The sequence below is a fragment of the Cannabis sativa genome, chromosome 2 (assembly GCF_029168945.1).
Source record: "Cannabis sativa cultivar Pink pepper isolate KNU-18-1 chromosome 2, ASM2916894v1, whole genome shotgun sequence".
Taxonomy (NCBI): domain Eukaryota; kingdom Viridiplantae; phylum Streptophyta; class Magnoliopsida; order Rosales; family Cannabaceae; genus Cannabis; species Cannabis sativa.
The window spans coordinates 81,353,700-81,381,393 of NC_083602.1; the positions used below are offsets into that span (position 1 = coordinate 81,353,700).

At 33.2% G+C, this 27,694-nt stretch overlaps 1 protein-coding gene across 2 annotated transcripts; it reads left to right on the top strand.

Annotated features, from left to right (window-relative positions):
* Positions 1–35: 35 nt before the first annotated feature.
* Positions 36–24,782, top strand: LOC115720866 (nuclear cap-binding protein subunit 1). Of its 2 annotated transcripts, none has more exons than XM_030650056.2 (19): positions 36–214; positions 387–446; positions 599–655; positions 1,421–1,492; positions 1,804–1,866; positions 3,092–3,268; positions 3,822–3,953; positions 9,650–9,716; positions 12,343–12,542; positions 13,001–13,071; positions 13,745–13,829; positions 15,146–15,214; positions 15,348–15,466; positions 16,316–16,454; positions 17,285–17,776; positions 17,887–18,186; positions 18,686–18,864; positions 18,953–19,064; positions 24,255–24,782. In XM_030650056.2, exons 1-19 carry the CDS (start codon positions 131–133, stop codon positions 24,366–24,368), a joined length of 2,592 nt encoding a protein of 863 aa, XP_030505916.2. In that variant the 5' UTR covers positions 36–130; the 3' UTR covers positions 24,369–24,782. The 2 variants fall into 2 exon arrangements, with proteins under 2 accessions (XP_030505916.2, XP_060966908.1); XM_061110925.1 differs by having other exon boundaries at positions 76–269.
* Positions 24,783–27,694: the final 2,912 nt, after the last annotated feature.

Here is a 27,694-nt window from a genome sequence, read left to right on the forward strand (position 1 = left end):
TATAAGTACGGGCAGACATAAGTTAGGGTTATTCTATGTACTACAAAAAGGTTGTTAGCTGGCTCCGACCTGAAAATATTTAAATAAACCCTTTCCAAATACTCACTTCACTTCATTTCATTCACTCATCATGACCACTTGGAAGAGTTTTCTCCTTCGAATTGGCGACAAGTCCCCGGAGTACGGCACTTCCTCCGACTTCAAAGATCATATTGTCTGTGCCATTTTATCTCACTCTCTCAACTTAGTTGATGTTTCAATACATTTATGTATATACTCCTAATTGTCTTCATATTCGTTTGAAAACCCTAATTTGTTTCACTACTACCCTTCACAAACCTGTACATGTTGAATAATTACTATAATATTTGAATTTGAATTTGCAGGAAACTTGCTCTGGGGTGCTTCGGCGTGAGTTGGAGCATTATTCCAATGATATTTTGGCCGTATTTCTTTCTCTCTCTCTCTCTCTCTCTCTCTCTCTCTCTTTTCAATATACTTTTGTTTCAATGGTTAGGCATTTTTTTTAATTATGTATAACATATTCTGGGCCGAGGAAGGGTGTATTCGCATGTTACTGAATTTGTTTATCTGGCAGTTTCTTATCCAGTGCGCCGAACAGCTGCCGCACAAGATTCCTTTATATGGAACGCTGGTAGGGCATTACAGTTGTTTCTATTGAATAAGTGTTGTTTCCCTCTTATATATTGTTATATCATACTATACTATTATTTTTAAATGTAAATGGACAGCTTATTTTTTCATATAAATAATATGAAGACATTTTTTTAATTTTAAGACATTTTATGGAAGCTAGATGCCTAGCTTATCAAATAAGATTCTGTAAGCATAAGCAAAAGCTTTTCCAAATGGAGTCAGTATTGTACAAGTGAGTATTTTTATTTGTGTATAACACGGAACTGGTTAAAATATATGATCAGATAGTGTAAGGGTATGTACATTGAACTTTTATGTGTATGTCAATCTAGGACAAGGAATAATAAGCGAAATTGATTCATGATTCAATTAAATTTATGACAAGAATTCGTAAGTTTGAATGTATATTAGTTCCATAAACTAGTACAAATAAATATTCATTAATAGCTAGAATAGGAGTAGATTAATTGTAATAAAAGAGAAGTGATATCATTATCACCAATTAGTCCTTGAATAGGAGTAGACTAATTGAAATCAAAGAAAAGCGAAAATGATAGGAAAAGTGTCATGCACACTCAAGAAACTTGTTAAAATTGAAGTACGAGGAAGAACAAATCGCGTGAATATTTTGAACAGGGTGTATGTGTGTGACATTTTAATTGTTTAATTTTTCAATGAGTGGATGAGTCATGGATATGTTCATCTTGGTTCCTTGAGTGATACTTGCTAAGATCTAATGGTTTTTCTTTATCTCCTTCTGTAGGTTGGCTTGATGAACTTGGATAATGAAGACTTTGGTAGGAAATTAGTTGAGAGTACTCAAATCAACTTCCAGGTAAGCATGTTTTTCAGCCAGGCTGTAAGTATGCATAGTATTTATTTAAATTGTTAAACATGTTTATGAAACAATTGGTTGGACTTAATGAAAGGACATCATTCGATGTGTGCTCTTTGATTGCTTGACATCCGATATACTTTGATTGCCCTGTATCATGTCATGTACAAGTAAATAGTACCATAGTCAATGCTTTTATTGGATGTGGGGAGAACTACTTTAAATATTAAGTCTTTTTGTATGTACTCATAGTTAACAATTTTTAACTATTGATTACACTTGTGTTTACTTAATCATGTATTAATCTTCAGGATGCATTATACTCTGGTAATTGCAACCGAATTCGAATCCTAATGAGGTTCTTGACTGTTATGGTATGTACATTGCACTTGTTCATAACTTATTTAATTATAATAATAATTGGTTTGTGGCAATTCTCTTTTTTGATAAATTAACTCTTAATGTACAAGAAAAGTTGCAATTAATCCAAACTTATGCGGATGGTTGTGGACTTCAAATTTAGTTCATTGTACCATGACCAAGAAGTACAATAACTATTACTTTTAATAATTCCCTTGAATCTTATGTTAGTAACATTTGCACGGCTACTGCAGTTCATATGAGGATTAGTTGGATGAATCACAATAGTTCCGATTGGTTCACATAAACTGTGTTTATGTAATATGGGACAATTTTACTTTTTGTCTTGTGGATTTTTATATTTTGAAGGGAAACCATTAGTTTTACTTCCAAAAAGCTACTCATGTTTGTCTCCTGGTCGTTTTTTTTTGAAAAAGAGATAGAGGTCACTTGTCTTAGATTGATCTCCTCCCAAATATTATTTAGTTTCTTTGCTTATGGCGGAGGAAAACTGTAGTAACAAAGAGTTATTAGCTTATAGTCATAAGTACTACTAATTATACAAAATAAATCCTTTTAAACACAATGATTCCCCACTCTCTACACAAATCCGAGAAAGATAGATCCTCAAAATGCTTTGACTTGTAGATCCATGTTGCTTTCCAGAACTTGATTTTTTCCCATACTTCTTCTTCTGAGTTTTCTTTGTCTTCAAATATTCTTAAATTTCTCTCACTCCAAACTGCCCACATAATGGCCATCACAGCTAATCTCCAAAGAGTTGCCATTCTCTTAATCCCTATTAACTTACTCTCAATTATTTGAGAAACTTTACAAGGCATTACCCAAAAAATCCCAAACTTCCTTAGTAGCCTGACCCATAAAGTCTGAGAGAATTGCACTTTAGGTGTAAGTGATCAATGGACTCTCCACAAGCTTTGCAGCAAACACACCAACCTGGGTAGAGCACCTAATAAGGTCTTCTTTTTTGCATTCTATCATAAGAATTCACCTTTCCCAAAGATGCTAACCATCCAAATACTTTAATTATCCAAATGCGCTCCTGGTCTTTTTTGTTAAGTGATCAAAATTATTTTTAAATCCTTTTAATATGAATAATAATTTTTATCCTATTTACTTATTCTGGTTTATATTACTGCTTATTTTTGGTATTTTGATGTGTGTTTAAAATATTTTCTATTGTGATCTTTCTTATCTTTATTGCTCTCTCTTTTGTAGATGTGCAGCAAAGTTCTCCAGCCCAGCTCTCTGGCTGTTACTTTTGAAACATTATTATCATCAGCTGCTACAACAATTGATGAAGAGAAGGGGAATCCATCCTGGCAGGCTCGAGCTGACTTTTATATTGCATGTATCTTGTCTTGTCTCCCATGGGGAGGAGCAGAACTTGTTGAGGTAATATAATTATGGTGATAGATATAATTACTTTCTTTGTATGGGTGACAGTTTGTAGTTTATTGGCATTTTTTGCTTTGCTATATAAATAATCTGTAGGGACTGGTCATCAATCTAAACATTCATATTCTGCACTCACTTTTGTTCTTACTCTTTCTTTTTAGTTACATACTTGCGTACTCAATGATTTATTTATATCGCAAGCCAACAACAAGATGTTTTGTCTTTTCATTAACAGACACTGTTGTCTTGTGACATTAGTGTCTTTCAACTCTTTAGAAATGACAACTGTGTCTTTAGGTTCTTTAACATTGTGTTTCTTCTATTTCACTCTTTGTTAAACATTAAAAACTAAAGATAACTAAAATTCTTGTTGATGTTAAAGTTTGTTTGTAACATATCTTATCTTTCTTATCCTTTTTTTTTTTGGCGTTGAAGGTTTTTCTTATCTTGTTGTTTTTACTTTTTCTGCTTCTTTTTTTGGGTACATATGATAGCATCTATTTTCTTCTTTTCCTTTTACTGGTTGATGTGATGTAATATTAATTTGCAGCAAGTTCCTGAGGAGCTTGAAAGAGTTATGGTTGGGATAGAAGCTTATTTGAGTATCAGAAAGCATAATTCTGAAGCTGGCTTATCTTTTTTTGAAGATGACGATGACAGTGAAAAAGCAAATAATGATAAGGTACATAAAGCAAGTTATTACTTATATGCCCATATGAAAAGATTGCTTTCAATGTTAAAATTTTGTGTAACATAGTTTTCTTATCTCTGGCATTTTGATGTTCTCTTTATTTATTGGGGTGGAACCTTGATTCCCTTATTTACACCAGGTTTCCTCTGTTCTGCTATTTGTCTAACCAATGTAGGGTTGCCAACACATTTTTAATTATCATTAATGTCATTTCGACTAGAGTAACCTAAACGGGAATAGGTTCAGATGTTATTCTCCTTTTTCCCTTCCGCCATTTTGTTTTGAATAAATAGGACTTTTGCCTACTGTATTGTGCGCCTTGAAGTTTCCTTCGGTTATAATTACTTTCAAACTATTTTGTTATTGAGTAGTGCCACGTGTAGTGGCTAATGGATACTTTTTGGCTTGTAGCTATTGGATTATTGTTTTGTCACATAAGTGCCACGTTTATACTTCAAATGAAAAACATAAAAAAAAATCCATTTTAAATAATTGAAATAGATAAATAAAAATTCTAAAATTTTAAAAGTAAACAAAATAACTAGTATTGAAAGACATAATTTAAACAATATAAAAATAATTTAAATCTTTTTTAAATTAAAAATATATTTAAAATTAATTAAAAATGTAGCAGAGAATAATTTTATTTAATTAATTTTAAAATTAAATTAAATGTAACCTTATTCGAATTTGTTCTTCACTCTCACATTGTCTTACCATAACATCAGTCTCAATTACTTAAATCCAGTTGAAGCGTGAATAATGTTATCGATCACCAATATCTCAGCAAAAAAAAAATTCTCTAAACAACTAAAGACTTATCAAATCACACAAATACATTAAACTTTTAATCAACTAAAATTATAGAAACTTATATAATCCATGGGGAAATAAACACAAAACTAATTTTATGCCCAATATCAAACAAACTCATATAATCTGTAGGGAAAATCACAAACCCAACCCAATTTTTTTTTTTTTAATCTATATATACAGTAACATGCTTATATACTAACCAAGATGAATACCTTAGAATCAACAATTCAACAACTCCAGTCGTCTTCTTGAGCCCCAACCACGATCCTTGTCTATGTCCAACCTTTTGCAAGCTCGACCACCCCAACATCTCTTCTGTAAGCTCGTCCTATTCAACATCGCCAGATCTTTGTCGCCTAGACTTGCGATACATAGACCAAGAAGAGAACACTCTGGGACTTGGACGGTCTTCCGTGATCTCGATGCACTTGGCTATGAAGCCTGCCAAGGCAGCCCTTGTTTGCTGTCGGCGGTTGATAGAAAAATTCACAAAGTAACACTTGGAATAAATTTTTATTGATTTCATCTTTAAAAAGTTAGATATGGCAACATTTTTGTGAAAGTTTTGCTAATTTTGATCTTAAGCAAGGCCCGTATCCAATAAGAAGAGGTGAATTGTCATGTTAAAAACATAAATTCAAGATATCATATTATATCAAATAAAACAGTGTTAAGACTGCACAGTCAACGTAAGACTACTATAAACAACACAACCATATAAACCCATGCACAACTTTACAAATCCGTAGCACAAAAGATTTATGGTTTTTGAGAGAACAAATTAAAAGGATCAAATCTAATTTTTGTTTTCTAAACCATAAGAAATTCAAAGGGAACCACATCCTTTGATTCTGTGTACAAACTAGACAACCATAAGCAAATTGTTAGTGCTACATCAACAAATTGTTTAAGTAAATGAGTGGAATATAACTAGAGGGAGATATTTGCAATGATTTTTAAACTTGAGGGAGAATTTTTGCAACAGTAAAAAGCTTAGGGGCAAAACCCTACAAGGGTCATATTTCAGGGGGACAAATCCTATTTATTATTTTTTTAATCTTTTAATTTTTTTTTTCGTTATCCCCCTCATCCTGTTTGGTATGAAATATTGGAGCTTTCATACCAAACACAAGGCGTTTATGATTATTCTGTTAAAGGATGGTGGCTCAGTAAGAATATGTGAAAGAACAAGACTATTCGGTTACGAGATAGTGGTAAAAATCGATGCAGTGGTATGTATGGATGACTCAAAATTTGGAAGACTTGAAAAAGAAAGATGGGCAGCGACGGGTTGCTTTCAAAAGATCCTTCAGGATTAGTAGCGAGAGTTGTTTTATGGAATGCTTCATTAATACTAGAGGAGCTTTCCTTAAGCTATTAGTATTGAAGAACAATAAGATAAGATCGGTAGATGGGTAGCAAAGGGTTGCTTTCAAAAGATCCTTCATGATTAGTAGCGGGAGTTGTTTTATGGAATGTTTCATTAATACGAGAGGAGCTTTCTTGAAGCTATTAGTATTGAAGGATAATAAGATAAGATCGGTGATTATATTATTAGAGGTAGAAGCTAAGGATTGGTCTTACCTTTAGGATTGTTTGAATGGAATGATCACTTGGTTGCCTGGAAAGAGGTGTGTAAACCAAGACTTGAAGGGGGATTGGGAATTGGTAGCTTGGAAAGTAGAAGTAAAGGGCTACTCCTGTAGTAGTTATGGAGATTGCCACTAGAACCTGGAGCTTTGTGGCATAGAGTGATCAAAAGTCGCTATGGCAAGGCTGAAAATTTTTGGGATTCTAAAAAAGGGGAGCGTTTGTCCTTTAGAGGGCCTTGGAAAGGCATTGCAGAGTTGTATGAAGAATACTTGAAGCTTGTATCATTCAAGGTAGGGAGGGGTGACAGGATACGCTTTTAGGAAGATGTATGGCGAGGCGATTCTTCCTTGTCGAGCTTGTTTCCGGACTTAGTGCTGCTCACTAAAGATAAGAATTTCTGTATCAGTAACATGGCAGTAGTTGAGGAGGGAGGATACAGGGTGGTTTACTGAAACTTTGATTTCTGGAGGAATATGTTAGATAGAGAGATTCCTAGCCTTTCTCAATGCTACTTCTTTTGGAGCACACAAATCTAGTGGAAATAGTAGATGATAGCATAGTATGGAAACTAGATTTTAGGGGTTTTTTTTCTTGTCGATTAGCTTTTCATCATTTTACTTCAACTCAAAGCACTAGTAGCTTAGATTGGTCCAAAATGCTTTGGAAGAGTTCAGTCCCTGCAAAAGTAAAGGTATTTAGGTGGTGATGGCCTTAAGGAAAGTGAATGTGAATGAGAACATGCAAAAAAAAAGGAGACCTTACTTAGCTATGTCCCCTAACTGGTGTGTGTGTTGCAAGTCCAGCAGTGAAAATATTGAACATTTGTTTCTAGAATGCCCATTTGTTCTTAAATTATGGTCTTATCTCTACAAAGAATTCGAGGTGTCGTGGGTTTTGCCCCGTTTTGTAGCGCAAGTCCTAACACACAAGCTGGTTGGTGGGAAGAGAAGAATTAAATTATGGAGGACTTTTATATTGGCGTTACTGTGCGCAGTTTGGCTGGAAAGGAACAAGAGAACTTTCAAAGGCAAGGACAACTCAGTAGAGATTTTATGGGAAAAATCACTTTGGACTTAGACTGGGCTTATAGGACTAAACACTTTGAGGAACTCTCTTTTCTTATGTTGAGAATGGAATTCATTGATGTATTAGATTTTATTCGGTTGTTTTTTTCGTTCTGTTCTATACTGCGTGTTTTTATGGTTTTTGTGACACATTGTAGTTACTACGGTTTTCCTCCGCCATAGTGAGGTTCTTAATAATATATTAGGGGGAGAGAGTAAGACAAGTGACCTCTTTCTCTTTTTTTAAAAAATATTTTTTTGATTTCTAAATTAATTTTTTATTTAAATTATAGGTGTGACACTCACAATAGATGATGTGACATTGTCACGTCAGTGCCTAATGTGCTAAATCAACTTTTTGTTAGCCACATAGGATAGAATGTAATAGAAGATGAGCTACGCCCACAACTTAGTAACGAGAATAGTTCAGGAGGAAATTTTAACAATGTAAATTATTTGGGGGACACGATAATATAGTGGTAATAGTTTGGGGGCAAAAGTTTTATCTATTCTTTTGTTTTGGGTCCACTCTTGTCGTTCTAGATTTTGGCTTTTCTTTTGTATTTATTCGCTAGTACTCACAATAGTCATTACAACTTTATATGTATGTATATATATTATGGTTTTTCTATGATAAGTAATTTATGACAAAAGACAAATTATTATGAAGGATGAAAATATGGGTGTTGATGGAAAATATCGACACTAAAATTTTATAAAAATATGAATAAGAGACATTGATATCGCAAGCATTTTGTCTAAAAATAAAAGATATGAGATAACTTGTAGAAATACAATGATATTCAACAAGTACAACAATATATACTATAATAAAGAATCAAAATTTATATGACATTTTGATGTGCGTGAAGAATTAAAACTTTGATTAGTGATAGAGTAATTAGGTAAATAATTTTTATTAAAAATGAATTAAATATATATTATATACAATTATACATACCACTGCCCATTTACGGCTCAATGGGCATTAGTCCTTGATGTATTTGGTTTTGTTGAGTGGAGTTTGCTCTTAGATCACATTCTTTGTAGAGATCTTATGGTCTAACCTTTTGTTTTATATATGAACGCATCTTTAAAAAAAAATAGCAGAACAGTGGAATAGAGGTTTTTTTTCTCCTATAAATAAGAGAACATTAATGCATCAATCCATCAAAATGATACCTCAGGTTGGATGAGAAAATTAAGAAACTTCGTGTTAAGCCAGAGAGATAGATGGGAATGTGATAGAGAGTCTGGTGTGCTTTTGTTAACCTTTCATTTTGTATAAAGATTTGTCGTCTATCGACCTTTTATACTCATTTCTCCCGGGTGGTGTGTATGCTGTAAGAGTAGTGGAGAAGAAGTGGAACATCTGTTTCTGCATTGTAAATTCTCCTCCAAATTATGGTCAATGTTGTTGGAGGAGTTCGGATTGATATGGGCTCTACCTAGAATTGTTCCACAAATGTTAGTGAGTAAGCTAAAAGGAAGTAAACGTCAGGATATACTTTGGAGGACGGCTGTCCTAGCAACACTTTGGGCTATTTGGCTGGAGAGAAATACTAGGATTTTTGAAGATGTAGAGAACTCAGCAGTAGTGGTTTGGGACAAAATAAAATTCTGTACAGCAACATGGGTTTTCAGAACAAAGCACTTTGAAGACCTCTCTTTTCTAGACTTGAGCAGAGAGTGGAGAGTCCTCTTATAATTTTGTTTATGAACTGTAACTTCTTTTATTTTTCTGCATTTTGTTTTTAGTTTTCTGCTTTTTAAACTCTCCCTTAATTTGTTTTAAGCAGTTTTCCTCCGCCATAAGTGAGGGCCTTAATATATAGCAGAGGGTGGTCAGTCTAAGACAACGACCTCTCCTCTTTTTTCAAAAAAAAAATAAAAATAAAGATATGTCGTCTATTAATGGATAGCTCAGATGTTAATATCTAAAAAAGAAGTGAAGTAAGGTGCTGGTAAATTTTCATTTGCTGGATAGAAAGCAAGTAAGAGGATCCTTGTTTTTTTAACACTTCATTTCATAATATTTGATGAAAATATGTGTTTACTTTTTTTCCTTTCTTTTTTGATATGGTCAGTTGTTTAGAGTTATGATTTCACTTTGTATGACGTTGAAGCCAGACAACAATTTTGTAATGTTAATTGCTATATATGCATTTATTATCATTTTTAGAAACAATTAATTCATTGTTATTTTTCTTTCAGGATTTTTTGGAGGATTTATGGGGCCGAATACAAGATTTATCTAGTAATGGATGGAAACTTGATAGTGGTAAATGCCTAATAATTGTTTTACACTTTCCTTATGCTGACTTCTTGGGATGGAATATAAACTTTGTTGCATTTGTCTTGTGCCCTATCCTTTAAAGTGAATTTTCTATCCTTTTTTGAACCTACCCAATATGCATATAGGAAACATAAGGCTTTGCCCATTATTTTTTTTTTTAAAAAAAAATAGACAGAGGTCACTTGTCTTAGATTGACCTCCTCCCAAATTTATTAGGGAGCCTTGCTTATGGCGGAGGAACACCGTGGTTACAAGCTAACTTAAACATCCAAACAAAGCACCAAATGATAAGTAGATAGCAAACATGAATGAAATTACAGCTACCTAAGTTTAATTTAGTGTAATATGAGTTGCCATTCCTTGGTTAGGTGTTGAAAGGACAAACCCTCAAACCCTCTCGACTTAAATAACCAAGTAGCAACCTATAATTTAATCTTTCCCCATACTTCTTTGACCTCATTTTTGACTTCAAAGATCCTCCCATTTCTCTCCAACCAAACACCCCATTGAAGAGCCAGGATTGATGTTGTCCACAGTTGGGTGGTTCTCCTACTCTCTTTTAGCTTACACATCACCAATTGACTCCATGTTTGGGCATGCAATTTGCATCCCAAACTCATTCAAGTGTAACCCGTATAAAATAGCTAAAAGGACAGTCGAAAACTAATGGAAAGATATTTCCTCATTCTTCTTACAACATACCATCATGGAGATAGTAGATGACAAGGTCATCTCTTTTGTGAAACCTCATGAACATTGGCCTTGTCAATGATTAGCAGCCAGGTAAACTTTTACCTTGGATGGGGTACAACTCTTCCACACTGTTTTGGCCCATCTTTCTTCCCCGCTATGTGATTCGTGGCAAGACTATTGAAGGTAGACTTGCAAGAGAAAATTCCACTTGGGTCTGATTTCCAAACTCCAGAGTCCAGTTTTCCATAAGTTGGAGTTTGTTCTAAGATGCTTAGTAAAAACATCAAGGTATCAACTTTCATGTCCAACAAGTGTTTTCTGAATTGAAGGTTTCACCTTGAATCTGAGCTAGACATCTCTGCCTCACCCACCACCACATGCACTATACTTTTATTCTTAGCCGTAGAAACTTGAGCTAACTCTGGGAACAAGAGCTCTAATGCCAACTCCCCTGTCCAAATATCCTCCCAGATTCTTATTCGATTACTGTTTCCTACCTTGAATTGAACTAGATTTAGAAAGATTTCAGACACTACTGCTACGCTTCTCTAGGGTCTCCTATTTGACAACTTCTCCCTTTTCTTGAATCCTGCTCTAACGCCAACTTCCTTGTCCAACTATCATCAAAGAACCTTATTCGATTACCATTTCCTACCTTGAATTGAACCAGGTTTAGAAAGATGTCATACACTGTTGCTACGCTTCTCTAGGGTCCCCTATTTGACAACTTTTCCTTTTTCTTGAATCCCAAAAATTATCATCTAAGCTGTATCCGCTTTTGATTACTTTGTGCCAAAATGACTCACCCTCCAAAGGAAACCTCTACAACCATTTCATGAAAAATGCTAAATTTTGTTTTTCCAAGTTACCTATTTCCAAACCACCTTGTAGTCTAGGTGTACTGACTGTTTCCCATGCTACCAAATATTCTTAACTTCTCAGATCACCTCCATGCCATAGGAAATCTCTCATTAATTTTTGTAAAATGTTCATTACTGCTTTCCTTGCTTTAAATAGAGACAGATAACTGGGTAGCGATGATAATACTGATTGAATAAGTGTCATTCTACCCCTGGATAAGTAAGTGCTTTTCCACCCATATAGATTGATTGGTGCATTTATCCACCCACTGGCTCTCAAGAAAGCTTTGCCCATTGTTTTCCTATCTCAGTTAATAAATTAAGGACTTATTTCTGATGAGAACAAAATTGAGTTGAAGGAAAGACTTGAGAGATGAGATTCTTGTAGTAATCCCTTCCAATAATGACCACGTCATCCATGTAAACAACTAAAATAATGATACCAACTTCTGTTTGTTTGTAGAACACAAACAGACTTGCTTTTCATTGTAGATACAAACTTTTCAACAACTTGACTAAATTTTCCAAACCAATCACATGGACTCTGTTTCAAACCATAGAGATTTTCGAAAATGACCAACTTGCCTAAGCTGCCCTTAAGCATCAAAAGTAGGAGGTTGCTCCATATACACCTTTTCATAAAGATCACCATACATTCTTGATATCAAGTTGATGCAAAGACCAATGATGAAACAAACAGTTGAACAAATATCTCATTTTGCTACAAAATGTAATTAGGTGTATATAGTTGGCTAATTAGCTTAATTCTAAGGATCTAGTTGTATAATGGGCTATTCGTAGCTTTGTATAAATTAGTGCATCATTATTCAATAAATTATAGGAGATATAATTCTTTTTATGACATAGTATTAGAGTTTTGGGGGTTTCGAAATGAGGGCTGCGTTACAATATTAGGTTATGTTTTGGGTCTCTTACCTATTCCATCAGTTCCTTGCTATTTTGAGTTAATTGACTCCTAATTTTCATTAAATCAGTGATGCGCAGATTATTTTTTTCTTGTCCTTAATTAGTTATATTCTAATGGTTTGGTGCTATAGTGCCTAGGCCACACCTCTCATTTGAAGCACAATTAGTTGCTGGAAAGTCTCATGAGTTGGCGGCCATCAGCTGTCCTGATCAGCCTGATCCCCCATCATCAACTTCTAGTATAAGTTATGGTAAACAAAAGCATGATGCAGAGTTGAGATATCCTCAAAGGATACGCAGGCTAAATATATTTCCTGCAAGTAAAACTGAGGTACTAATCTAACTCTTCAGGAAGTTATACATGGTAATTGTCCCTACAAACTTATGTTGCTGTTGATATTCTTTTCTAGAAATCAATTATTCATTTAAGAATTACTGCATGAGTAATTGATTTTTTTTAATCTTACAATTTATGTGTCTCATGGTTTTGTTTCTTACTAAGTTTCTTTTGTTTTTATTGTTTGAATGAGAATGTTTTTTTCTTTCTTTCTTTTACTTGGAGACTATGTAGATGTAGATTGCTACTGTTTTCCAATTTTATGACTAGTCAAGAAGTAAAAGTTAATAGCCTTTTGATTTTGGGCTCTCCTCCTAGAAAATAATATCAAGAATATTTTATATTTTCCTTTGATGAGAAATATTAATTATTTTTTGTTTACTACTACATACTATTATTACAGTCAATGGATTAACTGAACCTGAAAGTTGACCTCTTTTTGTGAATTACAGGATATACAACCCATAGATCGCTTTGTCATGGAAGAGTATTTGCTGGATGTGCTGTTTTTCTTCAATGGCTGGTTTGTACCTTTATTATTTTCATTTTCCTTTTCCAAAATTAGCTATTGTTTCCTCTCTTATGCATGATAAGAAAAATTGAAAATATTCATATGTTATAACTAATAATAATGGGTGAAATATGGTGAAAATTTTATATTTTTCTTTATTTTGTTAAACTCTCTGAAAGACAGCCATAATTAGTGTTTCCTGAATCCTTGGCCATTTTTGGGTAATAAAAACTCTCCACTGTAATTCTTCAAAAGTATGGTAGAGTGCCAAAAAGTCACTATAATATTACTGACAGCGGACAAATAAGAACAAGGAAGATGATGGAGAAAGAGAGAGGAGGGGAAGGAAAATTGAGGTGAGAGAGAAATAGGAAGATTATTTAGTATATTTATTAAACACCACACACTTGTAAGTTTCACCGATATGTCTATGCAAAACTTTGTAACTAGTTAGCTGGGCAGCATACCTAAGAGGCTTCCTAGTTCCTACTGGATTCAAACAAAAACTGCATAGATATAGTGTACCATGGTATTTCTCGTCCAATTTATGTGTTGTGTTATTTTTTTTTGCCATATATATTTACATTACATTCTTTATGATGTTCATTATGTTATTTGAACTTATCATTTCTTATCGATCTTAATACATTCGCTCCCTTTTGTTTCTTCATTCATGCAAAGCTAGTCGTAAAGAATGTGCTTCATTCATGGCTGGTTTGCCCGTGCCCTTCAGATACGAGTATATTATGGCAGAGACTATTTTCTCTCAGGTATAGATTTCATGAGGCCTCAATTCCTTATATAAGGTTAAATGTGATAAGAACATAAACTTGTATTATTAAGAAAAATATACACCGCCCAAGAGGGATAGCTCAAACATTCAGGCCTATGGTTTTGATCTCAGAAGGTCTTGAGGTTCGAGGCAGAGAGCCGTAGTTTAAAACCTGGGTATGTAAAGCGAGTATGCAGGATTTTTGGGTAATAAAAATAAAATCCACCCTAAAATCACAACCATAAACAATACTCCAATACATAAATAGCTTAATAGTCATGCATTGTAAATCAATTTAAACAAAGAGTAATGGTAGACACACTCTCAATTTACACACGTTTCTTTTTTGCACTCTATGGTGTCATTATTTATAACCACAACAATTAAAATGTGATTGCTTGGTTAAAAATAATGGTACATCATAGTGTGTACTACCTGTGACAATTTAAATGGTCCCACTATGCTAGGAATTTTAGGGACCTTTGGTGTTGTCTTTTTTTTCGGTTACTAGAGCAAGTTCTTGCCAATTTTGTGACTAGTCACTGGCTACTCTCACACACACACACACACACTCACCCAACCACTTGAGGTGCTCAAGTGGCATGTTTTGAAACCTTGTAATCAGAGAAAGAAAACTTGATTCTCACACTGAGTTTAAGGAGGTTATAGATTCCTGCTTGTGTTTCTGTTTTTGTGTGTGCTCGTACATAATTTTGGGTACTGTACCTCGTTGTAGCCTTAAATTTTTTCTTTTCTTTACAATATCTTGTTCTTGCTTTAGGATGGTATTATTGTTTTAGTATTATGGGCATTTGAAGTTCAATTATGTGTAGAGAAGATTTGAAAGAGCAGCTTAGAGTTGCTCAACAGATTTTTCTGATTTTGGTGAGGCAAGTTTTATAGATGTTTCATTGTTGGAATAGTTCTATCATAAATTATAGTACAGGGTAAACGTGTAGTTGCATTGTACTCTGGGTTGGCTCTATGTGTGTGTCAATATAATACTCATAGTGATTCACAAAATAAGGGTGTCCTAGAGAGATATATAATTATATATTTTCTAGTTGGACCCAAGAAAAATTAAAGATAAGTTTTTGCTTTGAACCACTATTGAAGTATGTTGAACTGAGGATGCTGGAATTTCACCTAACTTATACTACAGTAAAGTCTAGTTTTGTCCAGTAAAGTTTTACTATGAAAGATTCCAATTGTTCTTTAGAATAGCTGTAGTGCTTGACTTATTTTGGCTGTTGGATTTGTTAGGTTTTTTTTTTTCTTTCCGTTCACAATGATATATTTACATCTTTCTTTCAGTTGCTTATGCTACCAGAACCTCCATTCAAGCCAACATACTACACACTGGTTATCATTGACCTTTGTAAGGTAACATCAAAAAATATTTGTAGAGAATGTGTAGATATCTGTTTATGTTCCTCTAGGAGTAATATACAGCTTTAATTACACGTCCAATCCCGTTGTAAGTTTAAGGATTCTGATCAGATGGTTATACTTTCAGGCTCTCCCTGGGGCCTTTCCTGCAGTAATAGCTGGTGCTGTTCGTGCTCTTTTTGAAAAAATAGCTGATTTAGATATGGAATGTCGGACCCGACTAATTCTCTGGTTTTCCCACCACTTGTAAGTACCAGTAGCATATAGTTACCTTTTCATGCTCATAACTTTAAGTGGAGTTGTTTGGATAGAAAATTCTTTTAGGCTAAGAGACGATATAAAGTTTACAAGTATAAAGGATAAATGAATATTCAGAGTGCACTTTACATATTCTCAAGAAAAAGTTTATGCATAACTTTAGTCAGAAATAGGGTAATTTTCTGATATTTTATTCCTCTACACTAAACATGTTTTTTATACATACAAAAGTTACCCAAACGCAATGAAGAGAACCACTGGTTTTAATGCAGAAAAAATAATACTATTAACTACTTTCCCTGAATAAGATAGCAGTAATTATTCTAGCTATTTTTCTGCTTTACAATAAACATTCTTAAACAGGAAACTTACTAAACTAAATTAGTTTGATTTCTCCAACAAGTTTCAGTGTAAGTATGAAATGTGTTTCAGGAGAACTAAAAAGTCAGTTTTTTATTTTTTATGCAGAGTATCAGAATTTTGTATTTTTATTTAGGCATTTTATCATTTCATATGTACTCATTGTGTTCAATTGTTTTTTTTTTTTTTTAAATTGGGAATAGCTGGCTATATTTTGAAATGTCTCTGTGGGCAGATGCGTGTCAATGTTTTCTTTGCTTGAGAGAGGAAATATTTTTACTTTTCTTTGCACACAGTAGTCATCTATTTATTTTTTGATATTTTCATATAATTACTGGATAATATGAGGTGTCAATTGTCAAAATTTTTACAGAAGTAAAATATTCTAATCTTGCTATCTGCTTGGTCGATTTTTCTGGTAAAGAAAAGTTGGTATGTTCGGTTAACTGCATCTATAATGGATTCCTGACCATGCAGATCAAACTTTCAGTTCATTTGGCACTGGGAAGAGTGGGCTTATGTTTTAGACCTCCCGAAATGGGCCCCTCAACGTGTGTTTGTTCAGGAAGTTTTGGAAAGAGAAGTTCGTTTATCGTACTGGGACAAAATTAAGCAGGTAAGAATCATGCTGAAGCCAATTGGTTTACATGCATAAAATGGTCGGTTGGTTTTCCAGGGCAGTGTTATTAGTATGAATAGCATTGATATTGAATTTTTGGCATCCATTCCTGCAAGCATAGTCAGATTTCTACCACCAGTATCAGTAACTGAAATTGCAGTCTTTTTCTGCTTATATCCATCTTCATTTGTTCATTTCTTTCCTATGTGTAGTGGTGCCGTGCATAAAGGAGTCCTGGTTATCAAAAGTGATGTTGTGGAACAGTCTTTTTTGATGTTACTATAATTATTATCAAGAAACATATTGTTGTTAAGTTAATATATATAATACAGTAAAATCTTTGTCATTCTAGTGGACTAGCATTATGTAGTTGTAAATGTTTTCTGGTGAATAATAAATCCGCATTGTAATAAGTTATTATTATTATTTTTAAAGTCTAATTGCCTCCACAAAATAGTAATAATCTGAAATGTGTAAATATATATTTTATGTTACCTTGAAAGTTCATGATGAATTAGAATATTTATCTCTAATTGTTTCAGAATTGTTATTAAATCATTAAATTTTGAGTAAATAATAGCTTGCCAACATAGACACATTCTTATTGAAGTGAGTATATTTTTAGCTACATCCCTACTACTAACTTATAACCTCTTTAATGTAATAAAATTAGTTTGGTCCCAATACTATTGAGGTTTTACTGTTTATTTAAATATTTATATGATGGCAGGAGGTACAACAGAGATTTATTTTTCTGATATTCTTCCAAACTTGTTGCTGACATGTTTTTACTGCTTTCATGTGTTTATTTCTTACCATTTTTCTAGAGTGTTGATAATGCCCCTGGTTTAGAAGAGTTGCTTCCGCCCAAAGGGGGGCCCAACTTTGACTTTAGAGCTGAAGAAGGTAGTGAAAAATCTGGACTTTCTGCAGACCTAAAAAACTTGGTGAAAGGGAGGGCAACAGCCCGTGAAATGATTTTATGGATAGAAGAAAATATATTCCCTGTTCATGGATTGGAGATTACTCTCAAAGTGGTGGTGCAAACTCTACTTGATATAGGATCTAAAAGTTTTACTCATTTGATTACGGTTCTTGAGAGATACGGGCAAGTTATTGCGAAACTTTGTCCTGATCAAGATAGGCAACTCTTGTTAATAACAGAGATAGCTTCTTACTGGAAGAACAATGCACAAATGACAGCTATATCAATTGATAGGATGATGGGTTACCGACTTTTATCTAATTTATCCATTGTAAGATGGGTATTCTCTCCAGAAAATATTGATCAATTTCACACCTCAGATCGTCCATGGGAGGTATGGTACTAAGCTATTTAATCTATTATTCTTTTTATTTTTAAAAAAGACACACCAATCATGTTTCATAAATATATTCTAAAATGTTATAAATTTGTATGTTCATGTAGGTCCTAAGAAATGCGGTTAGCAAGACATATAACCGTATCTGTGATCTGAGGAAAGAGATATTATCTCTGAAGAAGACTCTTGTGTTGGCAGAAGAAACAGCAGTGAAGGCCAAAGCAGAGTTGGAGACTGCTGAGTCAAAGCTTACACTTGTGGATGGTGAACCTGTTCTTGGCGATAACCCAGTGAAGTTAAAGCGTTTAAAATCATACTCTGAGAAGGCTAAAGAAGAGGAAGTGTCAATTCATGAGTCTTTAGAGGCTAAGGAGGCTCTTTTGGCACGAGCTCTTGATGAAATTGAGGTACATTTTTGTGTGTCAACAAGTAAAAAAATGATTCTGAACACTCTGTCTCTAAGCATGTATGCTTACCTGTATCTATATGTGTTCATTTATATGTTATCATGAATATATTGAAGTAGTGTTTGTACTTCTATTCATTAGATTTCCTCTGTGATTAAAATTTCCCCTGGTTTTGAGGCATACGTGCACAGTTCTATATATATGTGCTATATGTTATCATGCATATATTGAAGTAATGTTTGTACTTCCATTCCCCATTACTAGATTTCCTCTGTAATTAACATTTCCCTTGGTTTTGAGGCATACGTGCACAGATCTTTGAGAAGTCATTTTATCTAGTGTTGACATTTTCCATTCTAGAATTTTTCTTTTCTTCTCTTTTCTCCTGTCAGTTTTTCATTTAGATTTTCTTGTTCTTCAGTCAAGTATTGTATCTGGTTTCTTCATTTCATTGTTGTTCCTTCTGTTTTTCCATCTTGACTATTGTTGGCATGTCCAGGCATTGTTCCTCTCTTTGTATCAAAACTTCTGCAGTTTGCTAATGGAACGTCTGCCAGATGCATCCATAGTTAGAACATTGCAGGAACTGAAGTCTGTCCCTGCAGATTCCATGGCTGTTGACCTTGAAGAACCAGCAACAATGGAGGTGGATGATGAAACTGGAAGGCCTAAAACAAGGTTTTTAACCTATCACATTAAAAAGAAAAGTTGCTCTCTATTTTCTAAGGTAATTATGACACAACTAAAAATGTGTTAATTCTGGCAGTCAATTGAATGGAGTGACGAAAAGCAATGTGTATAACATAGGCGAAAAAGAGCAATGGTGTTTGTCGACTTTGGGTTATCTGAAGGCCTTTTCAAGGCAATATGCTTCTGAGGTAATTTTGTTTTTTTTTTTTGGAAGCTTCTGACCCTTCTGTTATCCAACTCTCTCAATTGGATTGCTGTTGACAATAATTTGATAAGCCTAAGACTTATCTTGTGTATCACAAAATGATTAAATGAAATACTTAGGGCTCATTTAGTATGCCGTATAAAAGTGGTATTGTATTAAATAATAAATAACACTATGTTTGGATTAAGCAATGTATTGTGTTAATTATTACGACCAATTTTTTTAATACATAATAAATGTTCCGTATTAGCTTGTATTATAATATTTACAAAGGATTTGGGGTCAACACCAATCTTCGATCCGGGAACTGGACTTGGATCCGGACTCGGACCTGAACCCGAACCCGGTCCGGGACTCCGACCTGTAGTTGGTGTTGGAATTGAGTGTATTTAAAATATATTATAACTTTACATAATCAATTAATACAAGTCAATATTAAACATTGTATTGTATTAAATAATACTAATACAATACAACACAATCCAATACAATACATTACAATACGGCGTACCAAACGAGCCCTTAGTCTCTTATGTACATGAGCTGAGTTGTCTTTTTAAGACCAAACGAGCCCTTAGTGTTTTAATTTTATTGGTTCAATTGTAATCCTAGGTGGCCCAAGTCTTTTTAGGACCAATGCTTATAAATAGAGAGGGAGCAACCTCATTTAGATTAACTTGGAATTAGATGAGAGTAGACTCTTTGTGGAGAGACCAATCCTCTCGAAAGATTGGGAATTTGGAGAGACGAGCCTCTCGAAAGCTCGATATTGTAACTTCGTGACTATTTTTCCGAATAAAAATCATTTGAGAAATTCATTATTGTTATTTATTTTGGGAAATAGCTAATAGAATATTTCTACTCTAAGATTATTCTATCAAATTGGTGCGGTGAGCTGCGAACATGGTGCCCAAGAAACAAGCAGATAACGGTTTTTCTTCCATGGTTTTGGAGGACGATTGTGAAGATCTGAAAGTTGCATCTTCTGGAATCAAAGGATTTCTTTATAATTCAATACAAGAGATAACGAGACAACTTAATCAGCAATTGCAAGAATCTCTTTGAGACATGTTAAGCAACAATTCAAGACTTTCTTGGAAGTTCAAGAAAAATTAAAAACTGTCCAAGAACCCAAAAAAGATGTTAATGGAGTTGCTGGCAACAAAGAAAAGGAGGAAAGCAAGGGCCCAACGAGCCCCATGGCACACCAACATAGTGCTGCATTGCTAGAACAACGATCAACGACCACAAGCATCACTCCTATGGCAGAATTCTGTATGAATCGGAGCTCGGAGAGGGAATTTTTTGACAGGAACCAGCAAGACTCGCAATTCTGACAAGAAAATTGGCTCAAGAAGTTGGAGATGGCGAGTTTTGATGGAGAGAATCCAAACAAATGGATATTACAAGTAGAAAGAGTTTTCTCGTTTCATGGATATGACAACGACGAGAAGATGGAGGCTGCCGTCATTTCATTTTCAGGGGATGCTCTACTAAGGTATGAATATGAAATTAAAACGCGAGACATATTAAGCTGGGAAGAGATGAAAAAACTGGTGTTGAAGCATTTCAAAACACACAAATGGGGTCCTTTTATGACCAATTTTTGGCAGTCAAGCAAGAGAGTTTCATGGCTGAAAATAATAAAAATTCTATCCGGTAGCTCCATTTGACAGCATAGCACCAGAAGTTCATTTAGGCACATTTTTTATTGGGTTAGTACCATCACTAATGGCTGAATTAAGGGTATAACGTCCAAGAAAAGTGGATGGAGCGATGGAAATTGCCCTAGAATAGTCAAGAATCGTTCAAGAACCGGGAGAAGAAGTGGTAAACACATCCAACTCAAAAGATATGGAGAGGGAGAGGAGCCCGGGAGCATCTATTATGGCAAGAACCAGTAACATTCATTCAGAACACAACCATGGAGCTGCTAAAGTGCCACCTACATGGGAATTTCATGGAAATTAGATTTTCAACGAAAGATCTTTTGAAAGAGGAGAATCAGGAACTCGTTCCAAACACGAGAAGCAATTAAGAGAACTAAAAATGCCAACATTTGACGAGGAAAATTTTGATGGCGTGGATAATACCGTCTGTGACGAAAAGAACATTGTTCTACCTGAGTAGATGGTGCTGTCGATGATGAAAACTCAGCTGGTTGGAGCAGTTTGCAAGGATGGACAACAACAGAACAATAGAGAAGAGACCTCAAAGGCACTTTCGAAAAAGGAGTCGGTTTTAAGGTGGAATTTTTTAAGAAAAAGCACTTGTTTATTGCAAGAAAGACACATTTATTCTGAGCCAAAACAGCACCTACACGATGGACAGTTGCTACCTGAAGAGAAGAAGATGCCACTGGTCATGCTACAACATCTAATAAGATATCAGACCAGACATAGTATTTGCTGTAAGTCTAGTAAGTTAGTAAATGCATAATCCCTGTCAAGGACATCTCAACACAGTGTTAGAATATTGAGATATCTAAAACAAACTCCAGGATAAGGGCTAATCTTGAAGAAGACAAATGAAAGAAAAGTTGTAGTTTATACAGATGCTGATTGGACAAGATCAATTGATGATAGGAAATCCACATCAGGTTATTGTACCTTATTATGGGCAAATCTAGTTACTTGGAGAAGTAAAAAGCAAACTGTTGTTGCAAGAAGCAGTGCAAAAGCAGAGTTTAGAGTTATGGCCCAAGGGGTATGTGAAGTTACGGGTAAATGGTGGCAAAACCCCCAAAACTTTCATTTTGGTTTCACTTAACCCCCAAAACCCAACTTTGGGCGGTAAAACCCTCAATACTCGCGTTCTGTTAGCAATTTAACATTTCCGTCCATTTTAAGTGTTAAGTGCTATGTTGGACTGTCCACGTGTGCATCTATGTGGATACAGTGTACACATGACACAATTCTATTGGTCCACGTAAAAAATTATTTAAAAAATTAAAATAAAATTAATTTGAAATAAAAAAATTTATAAATAAAAAAATATTTTTTCTTTTTCTTTCTTTTCCTTTTTCCTTCTTATCTATTCATCTTCTCGATATCCCCTCTCTCTCGCTCTATCCCTCTCGCTCTATTTCTCTCTCTCTCTCTCGATCTCCTCTCTCTCTGTCTCTCTCAGTCCCGATATAGGGTTTTCAAAACCCGACAGCCACCCCAGATATTGTTTACAGTGGCATGCCAGTTACCATGTCAATCAACATAATTTGAATGCAAAAAATAATAGAGAGAAGGATATCAATAAATTTCCCTCCATCACTTTACCCATTCAATGAGACATTGCTGACCCTTGGGTTGATTGAGGTCCATAGCTTTCTGGCCTGTAACAAGCTCCACCAATACCACCCCAAAAGAATAAACATCAACTTTTTCTGTGATTGCAAAGGTAAAAAAACTTAGCTGTAAAGCCTTACTCAAGAAAATTACCCAAATGTCCCAATTACTCTAGTTTCCACCCCAGATATTGATATATATCACTACATTTATATATATATAAATTAAGGAAGAAAAAGAAAAAGAAAAAATATTTTTTATTTATAATTATTTTTTATTTCAAATTAATTTTATTTTAATTTTTTAAATAATTTTTTATGTGGACCAATAGAATTGTGCTATGTGTACACTGTATCCACGTAGATACACACGTGGACAGTCCAACATGGCACTTAACACTTAAAATGGACGGAAATGTTAAATTGCTAACAGAACGTGAATATTGGGGGTTTTACCGCCTAAATTTGAGTTTTGGGGGTTAAGTGAAACCAAAATGAAAGTTTTAGAGATTTTGCCGCCATTTACCCGTGAAGTTATTTGGCTAAAACGAATGCTTGAAGAACTAAAGATGGAATATGAAGCACCTATAGAACTATTTTGCGACAACATGTCCACTATCACTATAGCACATAATCTTGTTCATTATGATAGAACCAAACATGTAGAAGGGGATCGCCACTTTATCAAAGAAAAAATTTATGGAGGGATAATCAGCATTCAGTATGTGCCTACTAATCAAGAGCCAGCAGATATACTGACTACGGGACTATCTAAACCAGTGTTCTACTTTCTCTCAAACAAGCTTGGACTTATTAACGTCAAGCTTGAGGGGGACACAGCTAGCAAATAGAGTCAAAAATATGAGTGACATCTGTAGTTTTTATCTATTCCCTAATTTGTTGGATTTTTTTTTTTTTATTTATTGTAAATATTATGCATTATACCTATATATCGGTCTCGATATTGTACAGATTAAAAACATAAGAAATAAAAATTATTCTCTCTAACTTTCATTCTATTCTTTACAATGCGATGAGTCCATTCTTTTGGCTCTGCTCTCTGTGTCTCGGGTGAATCGTTGGAGAGTTTACCAAGTGAAGTTGATGCGGATTCACTTTTTAGAAGTAAGAAGCAGCCGCTCCCATGGTGGATGGGTATAGACTGCGCCAAGGTAACTTGCTCTTCCATGGCAAGATAGTGCTGCCCCCTATACTTTTTCTTTCATACCACAGCTCTTGGATGAGTACCATGGGGGGAACAAGTCCTTATAATTTATAGGAAAGCTTTGAGGTGATCAATGAACAGTTTCCTGCTTTTCACCTTGAGGACAAAGTGTGGCTTGGGAAGGAGGTAATGATAGATCAGTAGTGAGATACATATATGTAAGAAGAAAGATAATAGTGGGTGAGGTGTCCTGATGGCTCATAGGATAGGAGAGAGTGAATTGTCTGTTAGGAGGCTTGCTGTAATAAAGTGAGGTAAGGAGAGGCATTAGTGTTTTATGCGAATTCCAGGCTCTCGAACTCCTGGCTTTTATCTTTCTATATTTGCCATTTTATATCAATATACAACAATACCTTGCTGAAGCTAACTTGGAACTTCAGTAGGATTTCTTCTTCAATTTATCTGTTTGCTATAGTTTATTGTGAAATTCAGCTAAGCATGTACCAATGATCTAGATCAACTTTTTAAAGGCCGAATAGTATTTTGTGGGACTGAGCCATCATATTCCCTTTTCTTAGTGTACGTTTAAAACTTTGTAAATCTATTATGGTGCACTAGGCAATATTACTATATTGTGAATTGCTGTTCAATGATTCATTTAGTATTTGCCATAAATTTACAATGATTCTTTGTTTATAAATTCAAACATATTTTGATTAAACTTGCAGATATGGCTTCACATGGAGAAGCTGGAGGCAGAGGTACTAAAAGAAAATGTGCATCCTCTTATTCGTAAAGCAATTTATTGTGGTTTGCGTAGTCCAATCAGTGCGGTGGTCTAAGTTTTGCATGCTGATTTTGTGAAGCATGACTTGAAGTTAATTTGCGTGTACCTGTACGCAAAATGTAAATTAGGTAGTGAAAATTGAGGTTAGCTGCGGCAGAGTAATTTATTATGAGTCGACTGTCACTTTAGTGTACAACCCACTTGCCCATATGAAACCCTTTTAAGTTAATTGAGGATCAGTGTCTCCTGTAAACTCCAGCTGTAGATGCATTTTTATGTTTAGATATATGACAATATTTTTCGTTTAGCGAGAGATGTGAATCTTTTACTGTCTACTTTAAAAAAGGAAAAATGTAATTGGGAAATTATCAGTTTTGCCCCTATATTGTTTTGCTGTAACAAGCAATTGACCTGTAAGTTTTATTATATGATAATTAGGTCTTGCAAAATAAACTCAATTCTGGTTAAATGTTTTGCAAACAATTTAAATTACCTAAAAATTTGACAAAAGTTTATCTCGCAATTTAAATTTAACAAACAATTAGTTGATTTTTACTCGGTGTATGTTTACGTGTAATTATGTGCATGAAACCAATATGTGATTGACCCATGCGTCTATTTGTGATTGGCCATGTTTTGGTTGGGTAGGATTACTAAAAAATTGATGAGTTAATTTTTTTTCTTCAATAAATCATATAATGAATTAAATAAATATCCATGAAAAAAATTATAATAAAATATCATTCATAAAATATTAGAAAATTATAAAAAAAAATTCCTAAATAACATTATAACATTAAATTTTTAGGGCTAATTTAATGAGCATTTATGGCTAATTTTTATGTAAGATTTTTCCCCCTACAGAATTTTTCTTTTTTTGTTTTTAATTTGAGTTAGGGTAATGCTATTTTTTTTTGTTTTTTTTAATGTTTTATATGTAATTCATTTTTTTTGTCGGATCTATTTGTAATTACTTAAAGATTATTTTTAAATTTAATAACGTTTTGTTTTATATAATTTATTTCATAAACTAAAATATAAATTTTTAATCTTTTTTTAATTCATATAATTTTTTTTGGATTTTCAAGAGGAGGTACTGTTTTTTTTATAATTGTTATTTTTCTATGTTACACGCTATTTATAATATTTTTACTGTAATTTTATATACTGTCTTTTATATAAGAAGTATAAAAGTTGTTTTTCTTCCATTTTGATATTTGTCTCCTCAATATGATATTATTTTTTTTAAATTATAAAATTAATAAAATTTTGATGTGATGTTAGTTGTCACATTTGTGGCATTTTTTTTTAATTGTAATTATATTAGGGGAGAATTATATATTACAACTCTTCTTTTTAACCGCCATTGTTATGCTGTTCTTCATATATATATATATATACTAGCAAAAAATTACGTGCGAGGCACGTATATTTTATGCTAGGTTTTTTCTATGTTATTTGAAAGTGAGATTATTATTGAATACTGAATGCAATATATTAGTGTTTAAGAAAGCTTAATGATTTAAATATATTCTTAAACTATTACTTAAATGGGGGTAAGATAAAAAGAAAATTAAAAAAGTATAGATTGCAGAACGTAATAATCGTAATAATATGATCACAGAATAAACAAAGAATAATATAAAATATTTATTTAAAGCTAATACATATATGTATATATGAAGGAAAAAAAATATAATTAGAAATAATGGGAAAAGTAACCTTAATATCCTCGTTTGAAACACCATATTTCAAGATTGATATGTAAAGCTTTGTCCCTGTTTCAATTGGGTTTACCACAATTACAAAAAGAATAACAGCTTAGTAGAAACCTATGTTGGTTTATGAGAAATTGGGTTTACCAGCTACTAAGCTATGATTAAAGTCTGACGGCACAGATCAATTGGGTTTACCTCAAATACCAGGAGCAACTGAAAAGTTGCACGCATCCCATTATCTCTCAAAGTAAAACGAAATTCTATAACAATAAATTCCTCAGTGCATTCCAAGGACCAATTGGTTATGTTATATTGTATATGATGGCCATTACTTTTATTTTGAAGTGGGAAGAAAAAAGAAGGTAAATTTAATATGTGATTGATAATTTGATATCACAGAAGTCGGGGTTGACAGCGGCTTAAGGGTTTAATTTATATTTATATATAAGTTAACGGCTGGGTTAATCTCTGTTAAGTTTACCAAATGGGTTTTCATTTTAAATAGGATTAATAGGATTTATATTAATAGGATTTGTTTTATTATATATTTATATATTTATATTAATATATAAATATTTATAAATATATCAGTTCTTATTATATATTTATATATTTATATTAATATATAAATATTTATAAATATATCAGTTCAAATATTTATATATTTATATTAATAGGATTTGTTTTATTATTATTTTATTAAATAAAAATTAAAATATCAGTTCAAATATTAATAGGATTTGTTTTATTATTATTTTATTATTTTATTAAATAAAAATTATAAATTACCCATAAATTTCTCATAAACCAAGAATTTTAGTTATATAGACACACTTTATATAGAATAGATATATATATATATATATATATTTTTTTTTTTTCTTCATTTTTTTAGTTTAAAAATTTCAACCACGTTTGTTTCTAGTGTGGTTGGGTTTTGTTCAGTTTTGTTGTGTTGATTTTTGATCAGTGTTTCCTTTTTTTTAAGATCCATTTTTCTCTTATTTTTCCCTTCTAACCATTTTTCTTTTTCTCCTATAAATTTTTATTTTATTTTCTTTTTTCCATGTTTGTAACTCGATCCAAGTCTTCCTTGCTTGTAGTTAAAAAAACTCGAAAAAACCTAAATTTACCTAGGGGTGTTCATCCGATCCAATCCGCACTTTTTTGGTCAAACAACATCCAATCCGCACTAAGTGCGGATTTCATATTTTGGATCCAATCCGACGCATAAGAGTTTAAATCCAATCCAATCCAATCCGCAATAGTGCGGATTGGATCGGTTATTTTGGATCGGTTATTTTTTAATAATAAATTATTTAATATTTCATAGAAAAAAAATTAAAAAAAAGACTATTGTTTTTTAATCTCTAATAATAATCTATTTCCATCTCTATTTATATACAAATTAAACCAATATACATATATATCAATATATATATATTTATTTTTAAATTTACACTAAAATATATATGTATCTTATTATTAAAATAAATAAGCTAGTATATATATATTTAAACTTTATGTGTATGTGTCTATGTGAATAAGAATTATTTTTCTTGTGTTTTTTATTACAAAATAAATAAAATGCACCAACTCAATATATAACTAAAAAAAGATTAAGAAATTAGAAGTTTGTGTTTTTTTTAATTAATATATATTA